The 24,025-nt window shown below is 37.7% G+C and overlaps 1 protein-coding gene across 1 annotated transcript in view; it reads left to right on the top strand.

Annotated features, from left to right (window-relative positions):
• Positions 1-10,858: 10,858 nt before the first annotated feature.
• The window catches only part of kcnb2b (potassium voltage-gated channel subfamily B member 2b), a 106,154-nt gene continuing 92,987 nt past the window's right edge, over positions 10,859-24,025 (top strand). Inside the window, exons 1-2 of the mRNA XM_081353033.1 lie at positions 10,859-11,155; positions 12,305-13,003. Of these exons, the coding sequence (XP_081209159.1) occupies positions 12,422-13,003 (582 nt within the window). The 5' untranslated portion in view covers positions 10,859-11,155; positions 12,305-12,421. The remainder of the gene's footprint in view (positions 11,156-12,304; positions 13,004-24,025) is intronic.

Genomic DNA, 24,025 nt, shown 5'->3' with positions numbered 1-24,025 from the left:
GACTTTTTGTTCTTGAACTGTTTTCAGTTAGTTACCTTGATCAATCATTGTTTGATTATCGTTTGCACCTGATGTTTATTTGGTTAAATAGTTCTGTGTATTTAAGCTCTGTGTTTCTTTCAGACGCTGCGATTAAGCACTCATCTTTATTGCAATCAGCTTGCTTATTCGAATTAGTAAAACTGGCATTACTTTCACGTTTTTTTGTTTAATAATTTTTTTTTATACAAACGCAACTGGTGGCATTTTGTTATGGATTGTAGTGTAAATGACCTCAAATTATGTTTTTAATAATAATATTAACACAAATATTTGAGTATTTAAATATTATTAGTACTGTAATATTGTTGCAGTGTTTGTCTTGTTGCTAGGCTGATAGTTTTATATTTTGTAATGGACTACTTTGATAGGCTTTAAGGAATATACAGATACAATTATAAATTTAATTCTCAAGTAAACATTTTTATTTATTTATTTAGTCACTAGCTGTGTATTAAGCAGGATAATGTACAATCATCCAGTCATTATTACAAAATAAATCCCTTCAGTGTGATACAAGACAGGGTCATTTTCCCTGTACATTATCCCTTACATATCCTTTTATTTGAAGCAATTAAAGCCCTTAGGTATGACGCAATGCTAATTTTGAGCTAGAAACCAGAAACTGATTGCCCTATACCACTTTAGAATGAACTGTCTGACCTACACAAGCCATTTTCACTCCTCATCACCATCAGATTCAGTCACAATGAGTTTATCAGTAAACGATTGTATCAAACATGAGGTCTTTACAAAATTAGATAAGATTAGATGCACTTGTTCTCATCCATTTGTAGCTTAAAAAGCTCTTGTCAACCACAGTAATGGCACAAACAAGACTCTCTGACTGACCTTTTCCCGCATGCCATGGGGCACAGCCTTGGCTGTCTGTACAAATGAAGACTGTCAGCAAAGTGCCAAAGAGGGATGGCAGAATGTCAGGAAGTTCTCCATAATTGCGATATGACACCGATCTACTGGCAAACCGTAAATAACGACCCCTCGTTCATCAGAAACCAGGCTGCTGACATTTTGTTGCCCAGTCAAGACTGACCTAAGCAGATACAGTAGGTGAGTTCAAAAGAAACTGGACCGTGATTCGTTTACAGTCAAGTGGAAGTTAACATTTTTATGGTCTGAGGTTTTGATGAGTGCAGAGAAATTTCTGAAGCATAGCAGATACTGAATACATGAATACATAAACTTGGATTCATCCAAGCATTCAAACGAGCGCAAACTATTACATAATACATAGCACAGGGACCCAAGGGAAAGGCTATAACTCTATATAGTTTCTATATATAAATCTATATAGTTATAAATCTAAAACTATAACTGTGCTTTGAGAGTAACATGTGATCATGACCTGCAAGTAAATAACCAAATAATCATCTAAAAGAATTATAGAATCAACATAAACTTCTTTTTTTCTCCTTCCCACATGAACTTTCAATGGACACTTGAGATGTTAAAGTCGTCATGAGACGGAAGTAGTGATAGTGTTTTCTATTGTGATTTTTATTTTTATTTTTTTGTCACAATTTTGATTTCATGGTGACTTTAAGCACGGTGTACTGTATTCTACCTGGAACACCATTCATAAAAATATAGTCTTTTATTTATTCATTAGATTTTACTCGTTTAATATCAAGATTTAAAAAAGTGTTTTTTGTTACAAAGTCTTAGAAAATATGAAAAAGCTCTGTGTCTTTTGTTTAATGTTTTAGCTCATAAGAATGACCTCTAAAATGTCCGACTCATTCTGCACTTAACATCCAGATATTACAAGTCCAGAAATTAACTATATAATTAAAATTCACGTTTGGGCTGCAGTTAATTTCCTTTCTCTTTTATATTTAGCCTTCAGCCTTTTTCATGTACAGTTTCAGAAATAATCCCATTATTACACAACCTTAATTCTCTAATTAACTCTAATTAGGGGAGTCTAATTTCTTTATAATATAAAGAAATATGCTGATTTTATGTTTAAAAAAATAGCGCTTTCTGTTTATACAATAATTAAAGTGCAACTGAGAAGGTAACAGTTCAACACAAAGAGGGAGAATACAGTGGATCATGGTGAATGTGATTTCACCAAGTACCACATGTTCCTTGATCAACATCTTTGTTGATCCTGGAACAACTTTCCAATCAACCAATTAGATTTGAGGGACAAGTTTACAGTTAATGTCAAGTTTAGGCTTAGAACCAGGGTGAGGTGCCTCAACATCAGGGTTATTCACCTATCATTTCCCTCGAGGGAAAAGTTATGGGTAGGGTTAGGTTTAGGGGTAGGGATAGAGTAAGGACTATGGACAGGAATGTTATTCCAGGATAAACAAAATATATTGATCCAGGAACATGTCTTACTTGGCAAAATCACGGTGACCGTGAATCATATATTTCAGGAGTGAGTGATGTTAGTATTCAAAGAAAGTTTGTGTGGGCACATCCATGTGAGAGTCTATCTCTGTGTGGGCCTCTCTTTGTGTGTGTGTGTGTGTGTGTGTGTGTGTGTGTGTGTGTGTGTGTGTGTGTGTGTGTGTGTGTGTGTGTGTGTGTGTGTGTGTGTGTGAGAGATTGTTAAGGACTCTTGAGAAAGAGAGGAAGATAGAGAGTGATAGCACTACATGTGGCCTTGTTACTACAAACGTGAAACGTTTGAGAATATGCTAGTTGAGCGCACCTGTCTCATTGAGCATTTGACAAATCACCTCTATAAGTTTGTTGCTATAGTAATTATAATGTGAAGCAGGCCCATATTGCCCATCGATTTGAGTTGTTATCAACGTCTGTTACATAACATCTGTGCAGATACACATAAACAGGGTCCAAAATTAACACTCGCCAAGTGCCAGTAAAGTGAATAAAACAAGTTACTTCCCAATTGACCAGTAGAATTTTTTTTATTTAATTTATTAACGTTTATGTGGCTTGTGGTTTAAATCACACTTTATAAAAGTTTCAGTCCTAGTTTTCGTTTTCGCTGTGCATAGTCCTCAGACATAATCTTTCAAAATCCACCATAAAAATATGAATTATTATATGTTTAACACTAATCAGCTAAAGAAATGGTGAAATAAACATAAACCATTAAAACATTTAGTTAATGAGTTAACTAACATTAACTAACTATGTTTAATACAATTGTTACAGTATTTATTAATCTTTGTAAATGTTAGTTAATAAAAATACAGCTGTTCATTGTTTATGTTGGTTCACAGTGCATTAACTAATGTTAACTGTGGCAAGCAGAGCGGGGCCTAGAGCCGTGAGAGAATGGTGCAAGGCCGGTGGCGTGACTGATGATGAGCGCCCCCTGAGCGCTGCACCGGTCTTGTATCTCTCACAGAGGAGCTTCGGAAGCATAAATGGAGGAGTGGCTACAGTCAAGGACGAGAGAGGACCAGGCATGGACATTTACGTTATGTTTTGGGTTACATGTGTGTGGCTGTCATCCGTGAGGGGCGACTTGTAGGCTAGCTCTATTGCATCCACTATCCAATGGGACAGTCTATGCTTCGTAGCTAGCAGCACCTTAGAGCGGCCTCCGAAGCACACAAATAGCTGCCCCAATTGCCTGAATTGGCTGGACCGCTCAATGTACACCTTAAAGGGTTAGTTCACCCAAAAATGAAAATTCTGTCAGTAATTACTCACCCTCATGTTGTTCCAACCCCGTAAGACTTTTGTTCATCTTGGGAACACAAATTAAGATATTTTTGATGAAATCTGAGTGCTGGATCACTCCTCCTGCAGGCTTATGGACACTATAACTTGCTGGCCCAGAAAATGTATTAAAGACATTGTTAATATAGTCCAAGTGACTCCAGTGGCTCAATCTTAAGTTTATAAAGCGACGAGAATACTTTTTGTGCGCAAAAACAAACAAAAATAACAACTTTATTCCACTTCCGAAGATGAACGAAAGTCTTACGGGGTTGGAACAACATGAGGGTGAGTAATTACTGACAGAATTTTCATTTTTGGGTGAACTAACCCTTTAAGGGCCCGGACCAGGCAGAGTGGGTGTGGTGCAGTGGGGGGGGGGGGGGGAGCAGAGAGCAATATAATCTGTACTTTAAAGGGCGTGGGTTTAAGCACCACCTTACTGTCGTTAGGCCCAAACTCAAGGCAGGAAGAGTCCACTAAGAGAGCCTGCAGATCACCAATTCACTTGAACAATGCCAGAACCAGCAGGACAGAGGTCTTTAGCGAAAGAGGTCGAAGGTCAGCTGTCGAGACGGGCTCAAATGCCCCCCTATGAGTGTCCTTAGAACAATGGACAGGTCCCAGGAAGGGACTGTGTTGGGGCGAGGCGGGTTAACCCTCCTGGCCCCTCTTGAGAAATCTGACCATCAGGTCGTGTTTCCCGATTGGCCAGCTATAGGGGCGTGGTGAGCCACGATAGCTGCCGTGGATACTTTGAGTGGACACAATGGAGTGCGTCCGTCGTCCAATAGCTCCTGGAGAAAAGAGAGAATGGTGTCAATCTTGCAGGCCATGGGGTCTATAAGCCAGATAGCCCACTTTTGACTATAGAGGTGCCTGGTAGAATGTGCCCTCACCTCAGAGATCGTGTTCATAACCCACGAGGAAGGCTTAAAGGCTCCATTCGAGAGGCCATAGGTGGAGGCTCCACAGCTTGGGTTGGGGATGCCTGATCAACCCTTTCACTTGGGAAAGGAGGTCCCTTCTCAGAGGGATCGGCCACGGCTGGTTCTGCCAGAGTGGTGTCACGAGTAAGACTGAGCATTTTTCCTCCCTGATTAGGCTGATGACCTGAGGGAGCAGTGCTGCCGGCAGGAAGGCATAGAGGTGCAAAGGAGGCCAACTGTAAATATGGTAGAGAATATGGTATTCTCTTCTGATGCGAAGAGATCCACTTCTACCTGTCCGAAAATACTCCAAATCATGCAGACCGTCAGGGGGTGGAGTCTCCATTCCCCTGGAGGCGGTCTGTTCCAGGACAGAATATCTGCTCCCTTGCACATGCAGAGCTAAAATCGAGCAAATATTGTCCTGAGCCCACAGGAGGAGGCAGCGTACCAGTCTGTTCAGAAGACAGGACCTGAGACTACCACTGCTACCACTCCGTCGTGTTGTCCAACCGGACCAAGACATGGTGCCCCCTTAGCTCCTGTTGAAATTGCTTGAAAGCCAGAAGCACTGCCATCATTTCCAGGCAGTTGATGTGCCAGCTGGACATTGGCTCTGTCCAAGAGCCAAAGGCCTGCCCTTCCAAAGTCTTGGAGGCTTCTGTTACGACTACCTTCCATCTGGAGACGCTCCCCTGATACAGATGGGGTGTATGCGTCCTTCATATCCACCGATATAAACCAATGCCCTGGGAATATCTGCGAGAGGATTTGCTTCAAGGTTAGCATCCTGAACGGCTGTCTTATTATAGCGCGGTTCAGAGATCTCAAATCGAGGATGGGCCTGAGGCCACCATCCTTTTTGGGGACCAGGAAATCGCGTCTGTAAAACCCTGACTCGCTGTGGGTTGCGGGAACCTTTTCCATCACACCTTTTTCTAGCAGAACCTGTATTTCGGCATAGGGGACCTGAGAGTTGGTGTCTGAGACCGAAGAGCGAGTAACCCCATTTTATTGTCTCACATAGGCGTTGTGGACCCACCTATAGGCGCACATTACTAACACGCTCTTAATAACCAAAAAAAAATATTGCAGTCTATTTCTGTTGCCTAAAAATAGCAACGTGCCAACAATGCGCCAGAACACACCTCGTTTTCAGACCAGCACGCCCATGGGCACACATATGGGTGCAAATGCATTTGCTATTTAAACAACGTGGCGCAGGACGTGAAAATGATAACTGCGTCAGACTGAAACTAGCAAAAAAACACTTGCATCGCGCTTGGCGCTGCATTGCGCCGAGTGTAAGATAGGGCCCAATGTCCTTCACCACAGTGGCTTCAGAGTCTAAAAATATCCCAGAAAACAAATGGATGGGAGCCATTTTTTTTTTCCTGTTGACATCAACCATCTCCTCGTCATCCTGGCCTGACCATGGCTGCTAGTCCAATGGCTGCTTCATTAATGCGTTTTCTTCGCCTTACGCTTCAGAAATCCATTAATCATTAGAATTGAAAAATACATCACTCCAGGTCTCTCACTTAATTTGTAATGTCGTCTGACACAAGGCTGTTCGGTTGACACCAGAAAACTGTGACAGAATTTCCTACCTCAGCCATTCGGTGTACTAGTTTCCAATAGGGTGTCAATTGTTCTTATTTTTATCATCACTTGTGTGACATCACTAAGAATAAAATGAGAGTTTACACAGGTTCCATTGTGTGTACATCATTGACCCTATATTAGCCCACTTCTTTTATGGACACACACACAATTCAATCCAGAGCTGCTTCTATTTTTAGCAGGGGGTCCTGCATCGATTGAGAGCTTATTATTATAATTTAACTGAGAGGTCCCTCCCACCTCTTCTTCCTGCAGACGTTCACTTAAATTATAGCCGTCCGTCTCACCCCCCCCACCCCTTTCCCTCCCTTGTCAGCCCTTTGAAAACTTAATGCCATGCACATAAACAGAGTAAATAAACAGAGCAGCTCACTAGCATCAATTGTCTTGCAAACTCACAAGCTAGCAGCACTGAAATGCTTCAACCACGTTTATATGGAACCATTAGCCTTTCTGTGTATATGTTATGCTGTTTATTTTGTTTCATAGAAACGGAGCATCCGGCACTGTGTATATTTGGAGGGGTCAGAGGGCCTTTACAACAAATGGGAAGGAACAACTGGGTACCGGTGTGGACAACTACCTGTTAGATGGTTAAGCTGAAAGTATTTCTTAAATCCCACCATAAACACTTCCACTATAAACACCCACGAACACACAAGCATGCACATACCAACATTGTCATGCACACATGACACATGCATGGGCTGCATATGCTTGCATATTTTCTTTCATTAGCACATTCACTTTTAAAGGTCCTCATGTTTGCTTTATGTACAAAATCAATCAGATATATTGATAGTATCATGCAATTCTAGCTCTGAGGCATAACCCTTTTGCTGTGCCAAAATGTTACTTGTGCATGATGCTAGGATTGCCGTTTCTATGGTAACTGCCTACACACACATGCCCACATGATACTGAGAATTAAACATGCATTACATTCCCAAAATGTTTTGTAGTCTTGGTAACATGGAGTGCTTTGACACAATGTTGGCATAAAGTTTAAAATTAAAAATGCAGAAGCTCAGTATCATTTAATCATCATTCACATGGGGCCCAGAGTGCTTCTAGACAGCAGAAATTCAGCTTTATTTACACTGGTAATACCGATGTCAACATTCACCATATAGTATACACTGAACTGCATGACTTTCAGATGGACTAATATCTTAAACAATTATAATTGTGGGTTGCACTTTATTTTACAGTATGTGCACTTATGTGTATAGTGTACTTACCTAAGAAAGTACTGGGTTAAGATTAGGTTTAGAAGTATGGGTTAGTTCCAAGTTATTCCCAGTTATTTTAATTACTATAATAAGTACGGTCATACTTTAGTTTTATTTTCAACAGTTACGGCTTGTTAGAAATAGATTTCTGCCCACTTTGAATCAGACACAGAGATAAAGTAGAGCGTATAATTACATTTATTTGAATGAATGAATTATACCATTTATTTGAATTAATTATGGAAAGAGACAGAGATGAGAGATGCGTGTGTGAATTACCTGCGTCTGTTCAGCGTCTCTATCTATTATCAACGAAGCTGTAAGTTTAATATCTTCAAAACCAGCGACGTTACCCCTGCGTTGCTGAGAAATATAATGTAGCGATTCAGTAGCGAAGCTATTTCTTTTTTATAAAAGTCACCGGGCAGCGTTGATAAGTTTCTGTGCTCCTGAATGTTTGTGTGTGCGCAGCGTGATCTCTGCTCTCTGTGTGCGAGTGACGTATGTGTGCGCGAGCTTCAATGAAAACAGTGCATTAGTATAGAACGGTGATTAAACTAACTTGGAACTTTATTGCACACCTTCCAGCCAATCAGAATCAAGTATTCAGAAAGACCATGGTATAATTAGAACAGGATTTGATTTAAATAAAAATTGAAAGTTATGAAACTTAACTTTGTTCTTAGCCAAATCGATTTGCTTTGGAAAAAGTAATAAATTAATGAAAACCAAAGACTGTTCATTTTTGATATACCTTAAAAAAAATTATATCTCTTGTTTAACTATCATCATAAAAGCCAGCAACAAATTCCCGAAGGACTGGCCGGAAAAAAGCTGTTCTCGGCGGGTACGTGAGCTCTGAACGGCCGCTGATGGTCTGGAGCTCACATCTCCGAAAATGTCTAAACAAATTGTCAAATCGGTGATATGTTTATATATAAATCACATATTTGAGGTCTAAACAACTACATTCTCGCCTAAACAAAACTCACGAAAAAGTATGTGGGTTTGCTTGACCTCTGAAAGACCTCTCAGCCAAACAGATTCGAGGACCAGAAATAACTGTTATAAAAAATATTATAAAAATAAAAAATCATTTTGACTTTAAGCAATGTATTAAACAATTCCAAATTGTGTGTGTGTGTGTGTGTGTGTGTGTGTGTGTGTGTGTGTGTGTGTGTGTGTGTGTGTGTGTGTGTGTGTGTCTGTTAAAATGTATGAGAAATTTTGAAATTAATACATTGCTTAAAGCCAAAATAATAATAATAATAATAATAATTATTATTATTATTAATATTATTATTGATGGGAAATGCAAACAGAAACCCATGAAGTTTATCATGAAAAAATGTTAAATCATTAAATAATTATAATGCCATTTATATCCTTGTATATACAGTACTGTGTGTATATATGATCATGTTTAATAAGGAAGCCAATAGGAATTTTTGGATTGATGAGAAATGCAAACTATAAACAGGAACCTGTGTGAACTGGTCCTAGCTGGACAGGCATATAGCAGCAAGATGTTTACTTGTTAGGGTGTACTGATATAGGCGGACAACTAGCATATTTCTATTGAACAGCAGTGGCAGTTGATTACGACTCCTTAGTAAATTGTGTCTAGTCATTTGTCACTATTTCATCTCTTTTTTCCAATTGTCCTTCACCCTCACATTGTGGCTCATAGCAGACTATGCACAGGAGTAAGAAAAATCAATGGAGATGTAAAAAAATGCCGGTTTCACAAAAATGCCGTGGTCAGAGGAAAATTTCAAGTGACAGAAAACATTTGGGTGAACGGCATTTCTCTAAAATACTGAAACACAACACAGTGTGTGAATCAGATTTGTTCATTGTTATTAGTCGTACTAGTCATCTGAAAATTAACGTAGATGCAAATGTCACACTTTATTCCTTTTCAAGTATCATTCATGGATCAATGCCCCTGAGCCACATAATGTATTGAAATCAAACAACAGCCCCTTTGATAAGCATAGAATATATTTATAGCACGCACCATTTGTTCCTCAACCACTGTGTCTCCTGTAGTCCTGTGACATCTCGTGCGTATAGATGGACGGTCTCCAAACTATTGTTTCCTTTCATATTTTTCACTTGGCCCTGTTTGAAAGACAAAGCAGACACAGTTTTAGAGGCTTAATTACTGTTATGGAGGGAACTTTAACAGCACAGACCCAGGCATGCAAGTCATTCAACACCAACTGAAACTCAATACAGCTGCTTCATAACTAATAATTGCTGTGACTACATATCCTCACGTAGTGTTATACATTTTTAAATCACACTTCATACCGTACACATGGCTCCCCAGGCCAATGTCATAAAAACAAGGACCCGCTGCTGTCACAGCATGGAAAAGTGCTAAGGAATTTTACGGTTTCTTATACCGTGTAAAATATTTGCTAGTAATGCAGTACGCATATGCTTAGTGCCAAGTCACATATATCATGTATTGACTGCTGCCAGTCATAAAAAAAGTCAATATATACAGGGTCTTGTTGACACTGGCTCCAGTACAGCTGACACTGTTGGTGTCCACTCAAGCCTTTTTTACGACACTGAGGTTTCAAGTCACACCTTTACTTGGTTATTATTAGTATAGATTTATTCATTATGATCTGTCTTAATCTGTCCAGGGTACAGCAATTTATGTTTGCCTACATACTGTAAACTTAAGACTACTTACTGTAGCATTCTTTATTATGCTGAGGCCGCAAGGGTTTTATATTTTATTATAAAAAATATTGTGAATTTTAATGGGAAAAGAATACAGTAAAATACAGCACAACAATACAAATGGTTAAATGGTTAACTGTAAGTCACGTCATACAGCACAAAAAATTAGATTTAAAATATGTAGATTTACTGTAAAATATTTTTGAAATAAAAGTATAGATTGACTTATGTACAGAGAAAGATATTCTATGTCAACAGACTAGTATATACTGTGTGTGTGTGTGCGTGTGTGTATATATATATGTATGTATATATATACATATATATGTATATGTGTGTGTGTATATATACACACACACACACACATATATATATATATATATATATATATATATATATATATATATATATATATATATATATATATATATATATATATAAGTGGTTAATATAGGCTATATTTATTGTCTATAGCTACTCATAAATGTACGGAACATAAACTTGATAGAGAGAGAGTTCCTGCTGAAGTTGATCTGCTGCTGCCCTTGCTGATGTACAGACCAATCCAATTAGGTTTCACCTCTTGGCTGTGATGCAGTTCGTGCTTCAGACGATCCATTCCGTTCACACACACAGACACACACGCGCGCTCAGTGTCACTCTGCAGCTTCACACACAGTGCGCGCGCCCTCAGCTTTTACGCGTCCGACATCTGCAGACATCCCGACTTACCGTATCATGCCATCGATGGAGGTAGCGCTCTTTGCGAGACAAGGGGAGCTCTTTCAGTGACAGAAATGTCCCGGTGTACTGTGAGATCTGAACAAAATGTGGAACACATGTCCGGTCCTAACTGAAGCCTCCGTTGAGAGCTGGGAATCTTAAAGGAAACCCGCAGACGTCTTTTCTCTCGTTTGCGCACACAGCGGTTTGTATATGCAAACGGTGGTTCACTTCAGGAAGGTAAGAAATATAGTTGCATTGGCAGAAACATTATTATGGCAAGTCGTGATGCCTGGACGTTACTTGTTTGAGTGGAAGAGCAGAGATGAAGTGAAAGGAGATTTGCTTTTCAGAACAGGTTCATTCTTTTTAAATAGCAAGGCTGCAAAGTTAAAGGCATCGCATGGCAAAGCATAGAACGGTTTTATTAGACACTGATGTCTCTCTTAATGTGAGAAACAGTGGAACAGATGGACACACAAGTTGTAAACGTAGATATGTTGCTGATATACCTATATTACTTTATTGCCTTGGTATATTAACTTCTAAAATAAAATCTGAAATGGAAAGATTACTGGAGTGAAAGAGTCTGAGTTTGCAGTTTTTGTCTTGTGTGTATGTATGATTTGTAACCTTGTATACTAAAATATTTCTAAATTATTTAGTTTCATTAGAGTCAAAAATCCTTTTTAATATGACAGAATAAACTTGACTAACATTACATTAATGAATGTCATACAGATATCAGAAATAACACCAAATATTGCTTTTTTTCTGTTAATATCAGTGAATGCAATTCAATTATTTCAGTTTGTGCAAAAAAGTAAAATAAAGAGGTTCAGGAGCAGCTGAATATTAGTAGTGTACAAAAAAACAATGTCTTTTGCTTTTATTTTATGTTTTAATATTTAAGAAAGAAAAACAGAACTGCATGTTCCGCTCACATATCAGCTTACATTAGACTCCTTGAAATGATAGAAGGCCAATGATAAATATTGAATGTGGCAACATGATAATGCTTGTATTAATTACTAATTCTCCTTAGTTTAAACAAGATGTGCCACGATTCTCTCAGCTTAGGCTTTGGTGAAATACACCAGAGCTTACGTTTCTTCTTTACATACAGGGCACGCTTGGCTGGTGATATGTAAATGGGATCTAATGCTTCCAAATGTACTTTGCAAAACATATACAGTACAATCTAACATATTCCTAATGGATCTCAGAGGAAGGGCATTTCCTAAACAATTATGAGCTGGAATATTGTGCACTGCATGGAAAAATTTAATTTCACACAACGTGCAAGGTGGAAACAACAGGTGTCTGTGCATGATCAGAACATTTACTTCAGATATTCCAGCATCCTTTCTCTTGTGTCTGTCTTCGCAGCCATGGAGGGACTCGTCTAAGGAGGACCCAACATAATTGTCTTTTTCCAGTTGTCTTCTGGTTGATTTTCATCCTTACACCTCTTCCTGGCGAGAGTCGCCTGTCTCCACACGCACAATGGCAGAGAAGACTGGACTGGGGGTTCCGAAACCTGGAGGTAGATCCGCGACTTCGCTTCCACCTGAGCCTATCGAGATCATCCGGACCAAGGCCCGCTCCAGAAGGGTCCGTATCAACGTCGGGGGCCTCAACCACGAGGTCTTGTGGCGGACCTTGGACCGGCTTCCCAGAACCAGATTAGGCAAGCTCAGAGACTGTAACACCCACGAGTCACTAATGGAGGTCTGCGACGACTACTGCCTGAATGAGAACGAATTCTTCTTCGACAGACACCCCGGCGCGTTCACTTCCATCTTGAACTTTTACAGAACTGGAAAGCTACACATGATGGAGGAAATGTGCGCTCTGTCTTTCGGGCAAGAGCTCGATTACTGGGGCATCGATGAGATCTACCTGGAGTCGTGCTGCCAGGCTCGCTACCATCAGAAGAAAGAGCAGATGAACGAGGAGCTGAGGAGAGAGGCAGAGACTCTGAGAGAAAGGGAGGGAGAGGGGGAATTTGATAACACCTGCTGCTCAGACAAGAGGAAGAAACTTTGGGACCTTTTGGAGAAGCCGGGTTCCTCAGTTGCTGCTAAGGTAAGGTGTTGCGGTACACCTTGCGGTACAGTTTGGGCCTCCTGGGGCGTTTGACGGCTCCCAAATAAGCATTTTAAGGCAAAAACACAAGCCCGTCTTTCCCTATTAATGATGAAGTGCAGGTCAACTTCAACTCTGTTTTGTCAGTACATTTGGTTGATTCAGAGTAGCTCTGTTCCAGAAACGAGTGAGGTACAGGTTCCTGTCTAATCAATGAAACCTCATAAATGACTACTTTGGAACAATCTACATTGGCTGTGTACAGGAAATTCAACTAAAGAGTTTGATGTTAGCATGTCGCTAAGCTAATAGCACAATACTTTAATAGGCATAAATGCTGCCTTCTGTTTTGTTCTCTTCCAAAACTTAGTGGCTACTTCCGATGTCCGATAAGTGAGGGATTTGGAACACTCTTCATGAGCAGCTCTGTACGGGAGACAGTAGCTGTGTCTCCTTCGGAGGTCGCATTTGTCATTTGCATATGTCATCTCTTTTCAGAAAACTAACCATTATAAAGTTGAGCATTATTCCTTGTGAAGTACATAATTGTAATTTCTTGATGACTTTGTAATGTAATGGTTATTTTACTGAAATGAGGCAGCCTCATTTCAAAACAAAACGGCTTATTTTGAAGTTAGAATTGTTGACGTTAGCATGTTGCTAAGCTAAAGCACAATGAAGGTGAAGTCACATTTACCGCTGTTCAGCGAATTTCCGCAGGCAAAATCCAGTCACGCAATAGGAATCAACACGATTTGGAATTTCGAGTGAGGGCGAAAGATTTTTCATGCAGATTTCGCAATGGGTTCAAGTTGGTCGTGTGAATTCACTGCATTGACCAACAAAAAGCTGTTTGGTTTGACAGTGACTTCAGTGTGAACTGTGCTTCATGCATCACTACACTATTTACAATGGACAATGGACAGCACCTTAATAAGCATAAAACATAATTCACACAAATAGTTGTGCACCAACAGTGTTTTAAAATGGTCTCATTAGGTTTTGGAACAGAGCATTTGTGTCTGGATATTACACTGCTCCCGTGGTAACAGACTTTTTAATTGATTATATGAATGCCTACTGGAAAAAAATGCTGTGCAAACATATTTGGCAAACTGAGTGTAATGCTAGCTTCAATAGGAAGGATAGAACATATTTTTTTGGCCAGAATACAAAGTGTAACAAGTAAAGCATGATTAGAGTGGATGCAAAAATGTGCTTTTTTTTATGCTGCAAAGGTTTTTGTCAGTTGGCACCGGTTGGCAGTTAGCTGTTGAATGCAATGTGTGCAAGAGCAGCTCTGCTTGTTGTGTCAGAATGACCATATATCTCGCATTAAAACTTATAAATATATCCTGCATAATTTTAAATGATATTTAGTGCTTGCTGAATTGTTTTGAATGCCATGTTATTGTTCGAATATATCATAAAGGCCATTTCCATTTCCAAATGGTTCATCTCACACAAAGCTACATCTATCCGATTACATCCATTTGATCTTTCATTGTACTTGCTCACAATGCAGAGAGAACGAATGGTTTTATGTCCTGTGTAGCTTCTAATGTGTGCCTGTATCTATGGGCGTACAGTGTGCTCTAAGTCATCCATTGGCTGGGGGGAACGCTGATGAAATTCAATCACTGATCATTTACGAGGAGTATCCAGCAAAGCGCTCAGCGCAGAGAAGGATCATATTTCACGTCTGAGATAGCTTATCATAAAAACATCCCCTTAAAGTATGATAAAAGTACACCGCCATGTGAGACATAATGAAAAAACACAGTTGTTAACATAACCGCTTCGGACGTCCTGCAGTGCGTGTTGTTTTTACCACAAATGCAGTGTCATCCGTTTTGTTGGACATTTCCTCCACCTATATGGGAATAATGGCTGATTCAATTTCAGCCTGCCTCCACCCACTTAATTTATGATACAGGCTCATGATGGAAAGAGCAGGAAGATTGTGGTAATATAGAAGAGGCATTGGCTGTTTCCTGCACTGGGTGTGGATTATAAGAGCTCAGACACTCACTGTGGTCTGGGAAAACTGTGGTACTGCCTTGATTTTACCTCACAGGCAAGTGAGGGAGAGTCATTTGTGTTTGTCAGTGCTCTGTTAAGGCTTTCTAAACAGCATGCAAAGGCACAAAGAGAGGAAATTACATGCTTGACGTGAATAGAGTGCGCATGTGTGTTCTCAAATGTACGAACAACAGCTTGCTCATAGATCTTTGCCTTAGAGCTTCATGCAGTTTGAATGAGGGAAGCCTCTTTATATTCACAGGAAATCCCTCATATTTGTGCATGATGAAGAGAAACCAATTTAAAGCCGGAGTGTGTCATAAAATGGACAAGTTGTAATTCATTTGTTTTTCTTTTTTTTGGCAGTTTCTCTTTTCAATGTAGTTTAGTTTTATTATATTTTAGTTTTATAATATACCATGTATCAAAAACTAAAATCAAATTAACTAAACATTAAAATTATTTAGTGAACATATTTATTTGAGTTATTTTTCCAGTCATGAAAATTAACTTTATTTAAATTTTTTCCCTGTTATTATTTTTTATGTATATTTTTAATTTGTATTTCAGTTACTTATACATTTTTAAAGACCAGAGGTGGACGAAGTACACAACTTCCTTACTTGAGTGAAAGTATAGATAGTATACTACTGGTCAAATATTACTCCGTTACAAGTAAAAGTTGTAAAGACCTATTTTTACTTAAGTAAAAGTACAGAAGTACTCGTTTTTAAAAATACTTAAAGGTGCTGTATGTAGGATCCAGCGGCCTCTAGCGGTGATGTTTCAGATTGCAACAACAGCGCTCGTGCTCGTGAAAAGCAATAAAGTTACAACTGTAGTCTTTCACATCAGATAACGTTAGCAAATGGTCGGCGTTAGCTGGCGAACTTATGATGTCTAACTTGAGCCAACTAAAGCACAAAATCACAATATATTTTACATGCTTTTAAGTATTGTTAGCTTACCTGTCCAAAGGGATGAAAGCCAACTCAGGGTCTGTTTTTATACCTAAAACAAAGCGGAGGTCTCTCCATAATTCAAACGCTCTGCCAATGTTGATCCGTGTTTTCGTCCTGAGTCGATCTGATTGACGTTTGGCCTGACGAGCTTCAGCAGATAAATTGTTTTTTTTTTTGTTGTTGTTGGTTTTTTGGAGTTTGTGTTGGAGTCTGTGTTGTGCTGGAGGCAGGTCGTTTTTTGGTGTTATCAGACTCCATGACGTTAGCTGCAGTGCCGTCGCAATAGACTGTATATAAAACGGAGAGGCTCGGGAGCGCGCATGCACGTCACATCCGGTGGATTTCGCAGAAAATCCGACCCGGAGACTTCACATAAAAATAGGAATACTGGTCTTCAGAGGTAATAGCAAAACGCGAAAAGTGGATCATTGTAATGTGTGATTACAACCCCTTCACAGACGGGCAATAAAAAAAGGATTCATTTTATAAAAAAAGTTACATACAGCACCTTTAAGTATCAAAAGTAAAAAGTAAATGTCAATGCATTGTTTTATTATTGTTGCATTGTTGTATGTAATACTTGAAGTACTGTATGCCTCTGAATCTATGCCTGCCTACCCTCATATCAATATCAGATGTATTTCTAGAACACAGTTCCAGTAGTGGGATTGAATATGAGACTGAATAAGTGCACTCAATAACGTCCACAATGGTTTTGGACACCTCAAATACTGCCCTATTTAAAGTTTTTTGGCTTTTAGTATGAATATGTTCGCCTTACTGTTATCTATAAGCTAGTGTGCTCCAAAACAATGACAAAATTCGCATTTAGAAGACCAAACCCAACGTTGAAAATGAAAATCAGGTTTATGTCAGAATCCAATGTCAGATTGACGTTGATCTCCAACGTTGGACAGACGTTGTATCGTGGTTGAAAATGAAAATCGGGTTGACGTCAGAAACCAACATCAGTCGGTTTCTGACGTCAGTTTGACTTTCATTTCCAGTCACAATGCAACCCCTGAGGGTCCCTGCAACCAAAATCATCCCCTGACTGACGTTACTACTTTCTACTCAAGGACCTTGACAGAAATGTAGTGGAGTAAAAAGTAAGATATTTGTCTGTCAAATGTAGTGAAGTTAAAGTAAAAAGTTTCCAGAAAAAATAATACCCAAGTAAAGTACAGATACTCAAAAAGTGTACTTAAGTACAGTAAGTAAATGTACTTTGTTACTGTCCACCTCTGTTAAAGACAGACCTGCTGTGAGCTACGAGGTTGTTAATCGATAGTATATGCTTTTGTAGAAGAAGCATGAGCTCCCACATTATTTAAAAAAAAAAGTAATGTATTTTTTGCAAAGAAATCTGCTGCAATCAGAGAATTACAACAAACAAATCATGCCAAAAGCATTGCAAATGACATAATAGAGCAGTCTCAAGAGTCAAACTAATACTTGTATAGATATTCACCATAGTGAAAAATTATTTTACCAAATTGTATTTGAAATATATAAATTTTATGCTAAGTATACTACAAATACATTTACATATTTATGTACTGTACTTAATATAAATACCTTGCATTTGTACTTTTGCTATACTAAACAGATATACTTAAAGTCTGCTAAATTGGAACTACTAATTTTGTAGTAAATGTACTTTAGGTTTCCGGAAATAGTGCTGAGGTATAATTAAAGATATACTTAAGTATATTTTCTAAAGTGGAACTATTGCAAGTATACTTTAGATTCACTTTAAATATCTTGCATTTAAAGACTGATATTATACAGAGATCACACTATCCTTCCTGATAGTGATTTTAAAACACATTTTAGGCTTAATATTAAGAAATGTGCATTGTGCAAAAAAACAAGTACTCAAATAGTTACAAATAGTTTAATTCTAATATTTACTATAAAAGTCTCAAGTGATGTCATGTTAATGGATTTGTATGAAATAAAAGTATTTTAAATACATTTTGGTATAGGTTTTTTTTTTTCACAAGGGCTTATTGTGGGCTACTGTTTCTATATACATAAACAGCATCTTTAGATCAATAGTTTTATATTTGTTCCTTCATTTTTAATTCAGTTGGGGATTATAGTTCTTCCCTTCATTAAAGCTGATGCACACGCCATGTTCCTTTGTCTTTTTGTCTGATTGTCAGTATGATTAACCTCGTAGCTGGTTGCTTTGATTCATGGTTTATGTTATAACTCTTTAATGAAGATTTTTGAAATCCCTGTGTGAAAAATTTATGGAAAAAAATTGGCCGCTGAAAAAGTGGATGCGCACTGTTGCACTGTCAAGTTTCCAGAACATTTCCCTGCCTACCAATGGTTAGACAAACAGACAGTCCCACCTCCAAACTCGTTGAACTAATGTTGGTCACGCCCCATGTCTGCAGTCGGTTGGACAGATAGCCCCTCCCAAGACTCGGGAAAACTCATTTTTACTTAAGGTAACTCTCTTATTTTGGGCTTGTTTTGTCAGACCAAATTACTTATCTTTTTTTTCTAGAGAGAATTGATAGACAGTTCAACAAAGTATTTGTTGGAAATATAAAGTATTTATGAAGTATCCCTCATATGACGTATATCAAGTGAAATGGCTTCTGGAATGAGAAATAAAAATAGGGCGGGACTTGATTTCATCCTCAGCAATTGATTGGATCGTAGGAATTTTGGTGTGGCCAACTAAATGGCCTCAGATCTGAATGCCAGTTTGCTACATTTTGTGGAGGATACAGTCAAACCCTCTGCTGAGACATTCGTCATGAAGAGAACAGATGTCGTTTTGAGGGGGAGGGGATGTTAGCGTTTTTTGATTAAAGATCACAAGGGCATGTGATTTAAAAAAGTAACGATGTGCATGGATAAATCATTTGTAATAAAATGCAAGATTCTGTAAAAAATAAGATTTGTGAATTTTGATTTCATAGTGACTTTAGCTACAGAACATTTACAGAGAGAGAGAGAGAGAAAGAACAGAAAAAAATGATAAAAAATGCTCTATTAGGAAATGATCCGTTCTTTCCCTGGTCAGTAAAGGACCATTACATGCACGAATCCCCCCTCCCACCACTGCGACACTGCTCGCACACATGCAGAGATCTTATTACATCTCCTCAGAGGAATCTCCACTAATGTATCCAAACATTACAACACCGAGCAATCATTTACCACACTTCCTTTGCAGTGAACAGGTTAAAAATAGAAAGGAGATGATTGACACATTGTTTAGGGGTCCGATCAAAGGTAGAGTTGCATGAGTCCAGTACAGCATGTATTTTGAGAAACTGATAGACTATAGAGAGAAAGAGAGAGAGAGAAACTGGTAATCTAAGTGAAACCACAGCATGCGTCTTCTTCTGAATCAGTTCTCTTCAAACATTCACCATGAATAATAAATGTGTTGGTCAGTTCACACTCATGCACAGATTCACATTCACACAAACATGCAGCGGTCCTGGCTTACAGCAGTAACATTTGCAGAGGAGAGAGAATCATTTGGGAGAGTTGCACCTTGACGCTATACACCTATAAATAGGCAGCTGGCGAATGCAACAGTAGCCTTAGGTGAGGGTACAACGTTTTCACTCACCAGGGGGATTGCACCAAAGGACGGGAGATGTAGGAAGTCCTTCACAGGACAAACTGAGAAGGACTGGTAAAAACAAAACAAGATGCATTATCTTCATAATGAATTTCTCATTCAAAGATCAAATATAGAGCTTGTCTTAGATGATGCTAGTCTACATCAATAAATCAAGGTGGAGATGACAGAAATGCAATCTCATGTACTGAGTGTTTCTGTGGCTTTATATAGGGTCATGCATCATACATTAAACCATATGTTTGTCCACATCTGCAAAATTTTCCTCCAGGAACTAAACCACATTGGGTACGAGCATATGTCCTCCATTTTATTATCATCGGAGTTGTAAATAAACAAAGTAACTGTAAATACAACATTCTAAGTAATGGTCGGCCACGTTAGCAGATGCATTGCTTCTGGTGATCTTAGTGAATGTTTCAATGAATAATTTAATTTGACATAATTGTCTTTTGAGGCATTTCCTGCAAATCTTATTTTCAGTGCCATTTTCCTATGAGATTTCATTACTATTCGTAGTTTTTAAAAACAGTGATATATACCTTATGCTAAAACATTCTAAACTTCTAAAGAGTTAAATTAATTTTAATGCATCAAATGTATAGTATTAATGTAATTAATTTCATTTATTACAGTTAAATTTAGATTAAATAAATTAATTCCATAAAATCTATATTGTATGATAGAATATTACAATTCTGGCCAAAACCCTTAAACTGATAATTATATTAATGACTGATAACCGATATAGCCGTTATTAAAATTCTATACTTCTATATTATATTTTTGACTAAATAAAAAAAAAATTACAAAACTGAAATCTAAAATCAATGGTTTTTAATGCTATAAGTGAATTTAGGCATCACAATATTATTATACAGTATGAAAATGGATATTTATTTTTGAGAAATGCTAAAGATTACATTTAACTTTGTTATTATTAATGTTTAACTTTATGTGTGCATTAGATGATGGCAATGTAAAAATAGGGGTAAAGAGCTTGTAAAATTAAATATACCATACAATATCGACCAATACCATTTCATGTCCTTATCTACTGTCACAGACGGTTGCAATCACAATGAGAAAACCTGGATCTAGTCGCAGCAGTAGTGATGTTTATAACAAAGAACTGACTTGAACAGAACGTGAAGAGAACAGACAACTAACTGAAAGAAACAGAGCTTAAATTCACAAGCAAACCAATCAACAGAATTAATAACAGGTGTACATGATAATCAAATCAATGAGAAACCATGAAAACAAATACAAACCAAGGAAACAAAACTAGAACATGTGACAAAACCAAATAAGAACTCAGATATTCCTTACAAAAATCACCCAATGTATCATGGCTCTTTAATCTATGAGCATAAATAGAGGATTTGTAAAGATTTGTACATCTAAAAAGTTGTTTTAGAAGCTGTCCATATTGGTATTGTACGTATTAATGTCTATCTAAAGGTGAAAAAATGGGCTAGAACTACACGTTCACACTTGATAATATGAATAATAATGAAATCGCATTCCACGATTAGCCTAAGACTGCCTTGATTCTTCAAAATAAATAGAAATGCACAGTGAGGCCTTGAAGCTCACAAAAGTTTTGGTTGGTTCATAATATGTGATTTATTTATAGTCGCATATGTCTCACATACTCATACTCACATACGCAGTGCCAGTGTATCTTTGTTATTGCAGAGTAACAGCTGTGCCCTGTAGGTTTAAGTGACTGTCGCAGAATTGTAGAGCTCACTCAAACTTAAGTTAATAACCTTACTGAGGATTCATGCTAGAAGTGTCGTTTTTACATGTGCACCTAATGCACTTCTCGCCTTGTATTTATGCCCACGTTTCAAACAGAATTATGGGGCTAAAATATGCCACAAATCTCCACCACACTGGAGCTCGCACTCGCAGTCTGGTTTAAATGAACTGGTTTGATTTAAAAGAGGGATACATGCCCGCTTAATGCCAGGTCTTCGAAAGCAACAGTATATTTGCCACCGCCTCAGATGTAGAGGAAGTCTCGTCATGATAGAGTGGGAATGGATTTAGATTTGGTGGGTCTACTTCAGGATTATTATAGATTTGAAATTTAAAGTCAAGGTTGTTTTGTCAAAGTTGATGTAGTGGCTTTATATATTGTGTCATTATATTATTGCATGTGTTATTATATTATTAACATTTTATGAAAATCAAGCTCAAATGGAAGTACGAGGTTTCTGACCAGCGAATTTCGGAGAATTTCGGACATCCGTGTTTTGTCCGTCATTAGAACGGACAGAACAATCTCAGGCAGTAAGAGCATCGCATTCAATTTTCATCAACTTACAGGTTATAAAGTTTATTGTAGCTTATTTTTCTTCTTCTGTCATTTGGCCAAGATATTGTGTTATAAAAGATGAAGTGCAACACCCAGGCTATTTAAGACCGTATTGGCTATAACTCAATGACAAATGTTAGACTAAGACACTCTTCTCTGCTCCTCAAATACATAAAACATTAGCCTTTATATATAGTGTTTCTAGATGAGTAAAGAAAACACTGTACTTATTTAAAGAACCAGTTCTTATTTACCCTTGCATTGCAAACAAGCCGAGACGGTCCAAACTGCGTGTGGCACTTCATTCACATTATGAGGTTTTACCGACACTTTGACAATCCAATGGAGTTGCAAAGTAAAGTCACAAGCTCTTTTTAATACTTTTCATTGGTTATATTTTTGCAAAACCCACAGAAAGAAGTAAAGGGTTACTATGGAAGCTTGTTTCCGCCACAAAAAAAAAAAAAAAGATAATTGCGACTTTTTATCTCACAATTGCGAGTTTACATCTCGCAATTCTGACTTTATTTCTCAGAATTGGGAGATATAAAGTCAGAATTGCGTGATATAAAGTCAGAATTGGGAGATATAAAGTCAGAATTGCGTGATATAAAGTCAGAATTCTGAGATATAAAGTCAGAATTGCGAGATATAAAGTCACAATTGCTTCTTATAAAGTCAGAATTCTGACTTTTTTTCTCGCAATTGCGACTTTATATCACGCAATTCTGACTTTATATCTCAGAATTCTGACTTTATATCACGCAATTCTGACTTTATAACACATAATTGCGAGTTTATATCTCGCAATTCTGACATCTTTTCTCAGAATTGTGAGATATAAAGTCCAATTCTAAGGGGGAAAAAAGACAGACTTTTTTTTTTTACCTTAAAATAGTTTATATCTCACAATTCTGACTTTATAACACGCAATTGCGACTTTATATCATGCAATTCTGGCTTTATATCTCCCAATTGCGTGAAATAAAGTCAGAATTCTGAGATATAAAGTCAGAATTGTGTGATATAAAGTCGCAATTGCGAGAAAAAAAGTCAGAATTCTGACTTTATAACACGCAATTCTGACTTTATTTCACGCAATTTTGACTTTATATCTCGCAATTCTGACTTTAAAACACGCAATTGCGACTTTATTTCACGCAATTCTGACTTTATATCTCGCAATTCTGACTTTATTTCTCAGAATAAAGTGATGTAAACTCGCAATTGTGAGATAAAAAGTCGCAATTATCTTTTTTTTTTTTGTGGCGGAAACAAGCTTCCATAGGTTACCGATAGGAATGATTTATAATAAAAAAATAAATTAAAAAAAATGGAGATACTAAATATGAAGATACATGGTTTCCGCCCAACAGCGATGTTATTTTGTTTTTTGTTTTAGTACAGTATTTTTGTGCTGCCAAAATTAGAATGTTAAATGATAAATTTAATAGCAACATTTATCAGGGCTTTCTAGTGATCATTCTTTTCAAACATTTTCATGTTTAATGAGTGTGGATTAGAAAATTTTAAACCTTTATATTTAATTTAGTATCAAATTGAGTTGGTTTTGGAGTCATGAAAATGTATTTTTGTTCACTTTTTTACGATGCCAAGGTTATAGGGACATTGCATTTCTCAGGGCTTTCTAGTGTTTTCATTGGCATTTTCTTGTTTGATTAATGTGGGTTACAAAATCTTAAACCTTTACAATAAATTCTGTATCTAAAACTTAAATTAATTTGTGGTCACTTTTATTTTAGTTTAGTTTAGTTTCACTTCTTATTTTAGTAAGTGTTTTCATGAACAATCTAACACCAGTCTGCAGTGTGAATAGGCAACTGTGGTCTGTTCCCAAGAAAGTCTCAGAATTTGACATGGTTCTTCACTATTATTGGTGAAAAGAAGCAGCTGGTGGATCTAGTGTTTATTACTCACTTTCATCCGTGCGAATTGTGTTTTGTTCTAAAAAAAAAGCTTTTTCAGTTCATGGATCTTTTCTGATGATTCTTTCTGCTTTTGTGGAAGCTTTAATTGTCGAAGTTGGACTTTGAGGTTGTGTTTTGCCAAAATCATTAATTATATCAAGACAGAAT

The sequence above is a fragment of the Scardinius erythrophthalmus genome, assembly GCF_964197995.2.
Source record: "Scardinius erythrophthalmus genome assembly, chromosome: 22".
Classification (NCBI taxonomy): Eukaryota; Metazoa; Chordata; class Actinopteri; order Cypriniformes; family Leuciscidae; genus Scardinius; species Scardinius erythrophthalmus.
This window is presented reverse-complemented; position numbering and strand designations above follow the sequence as displayed.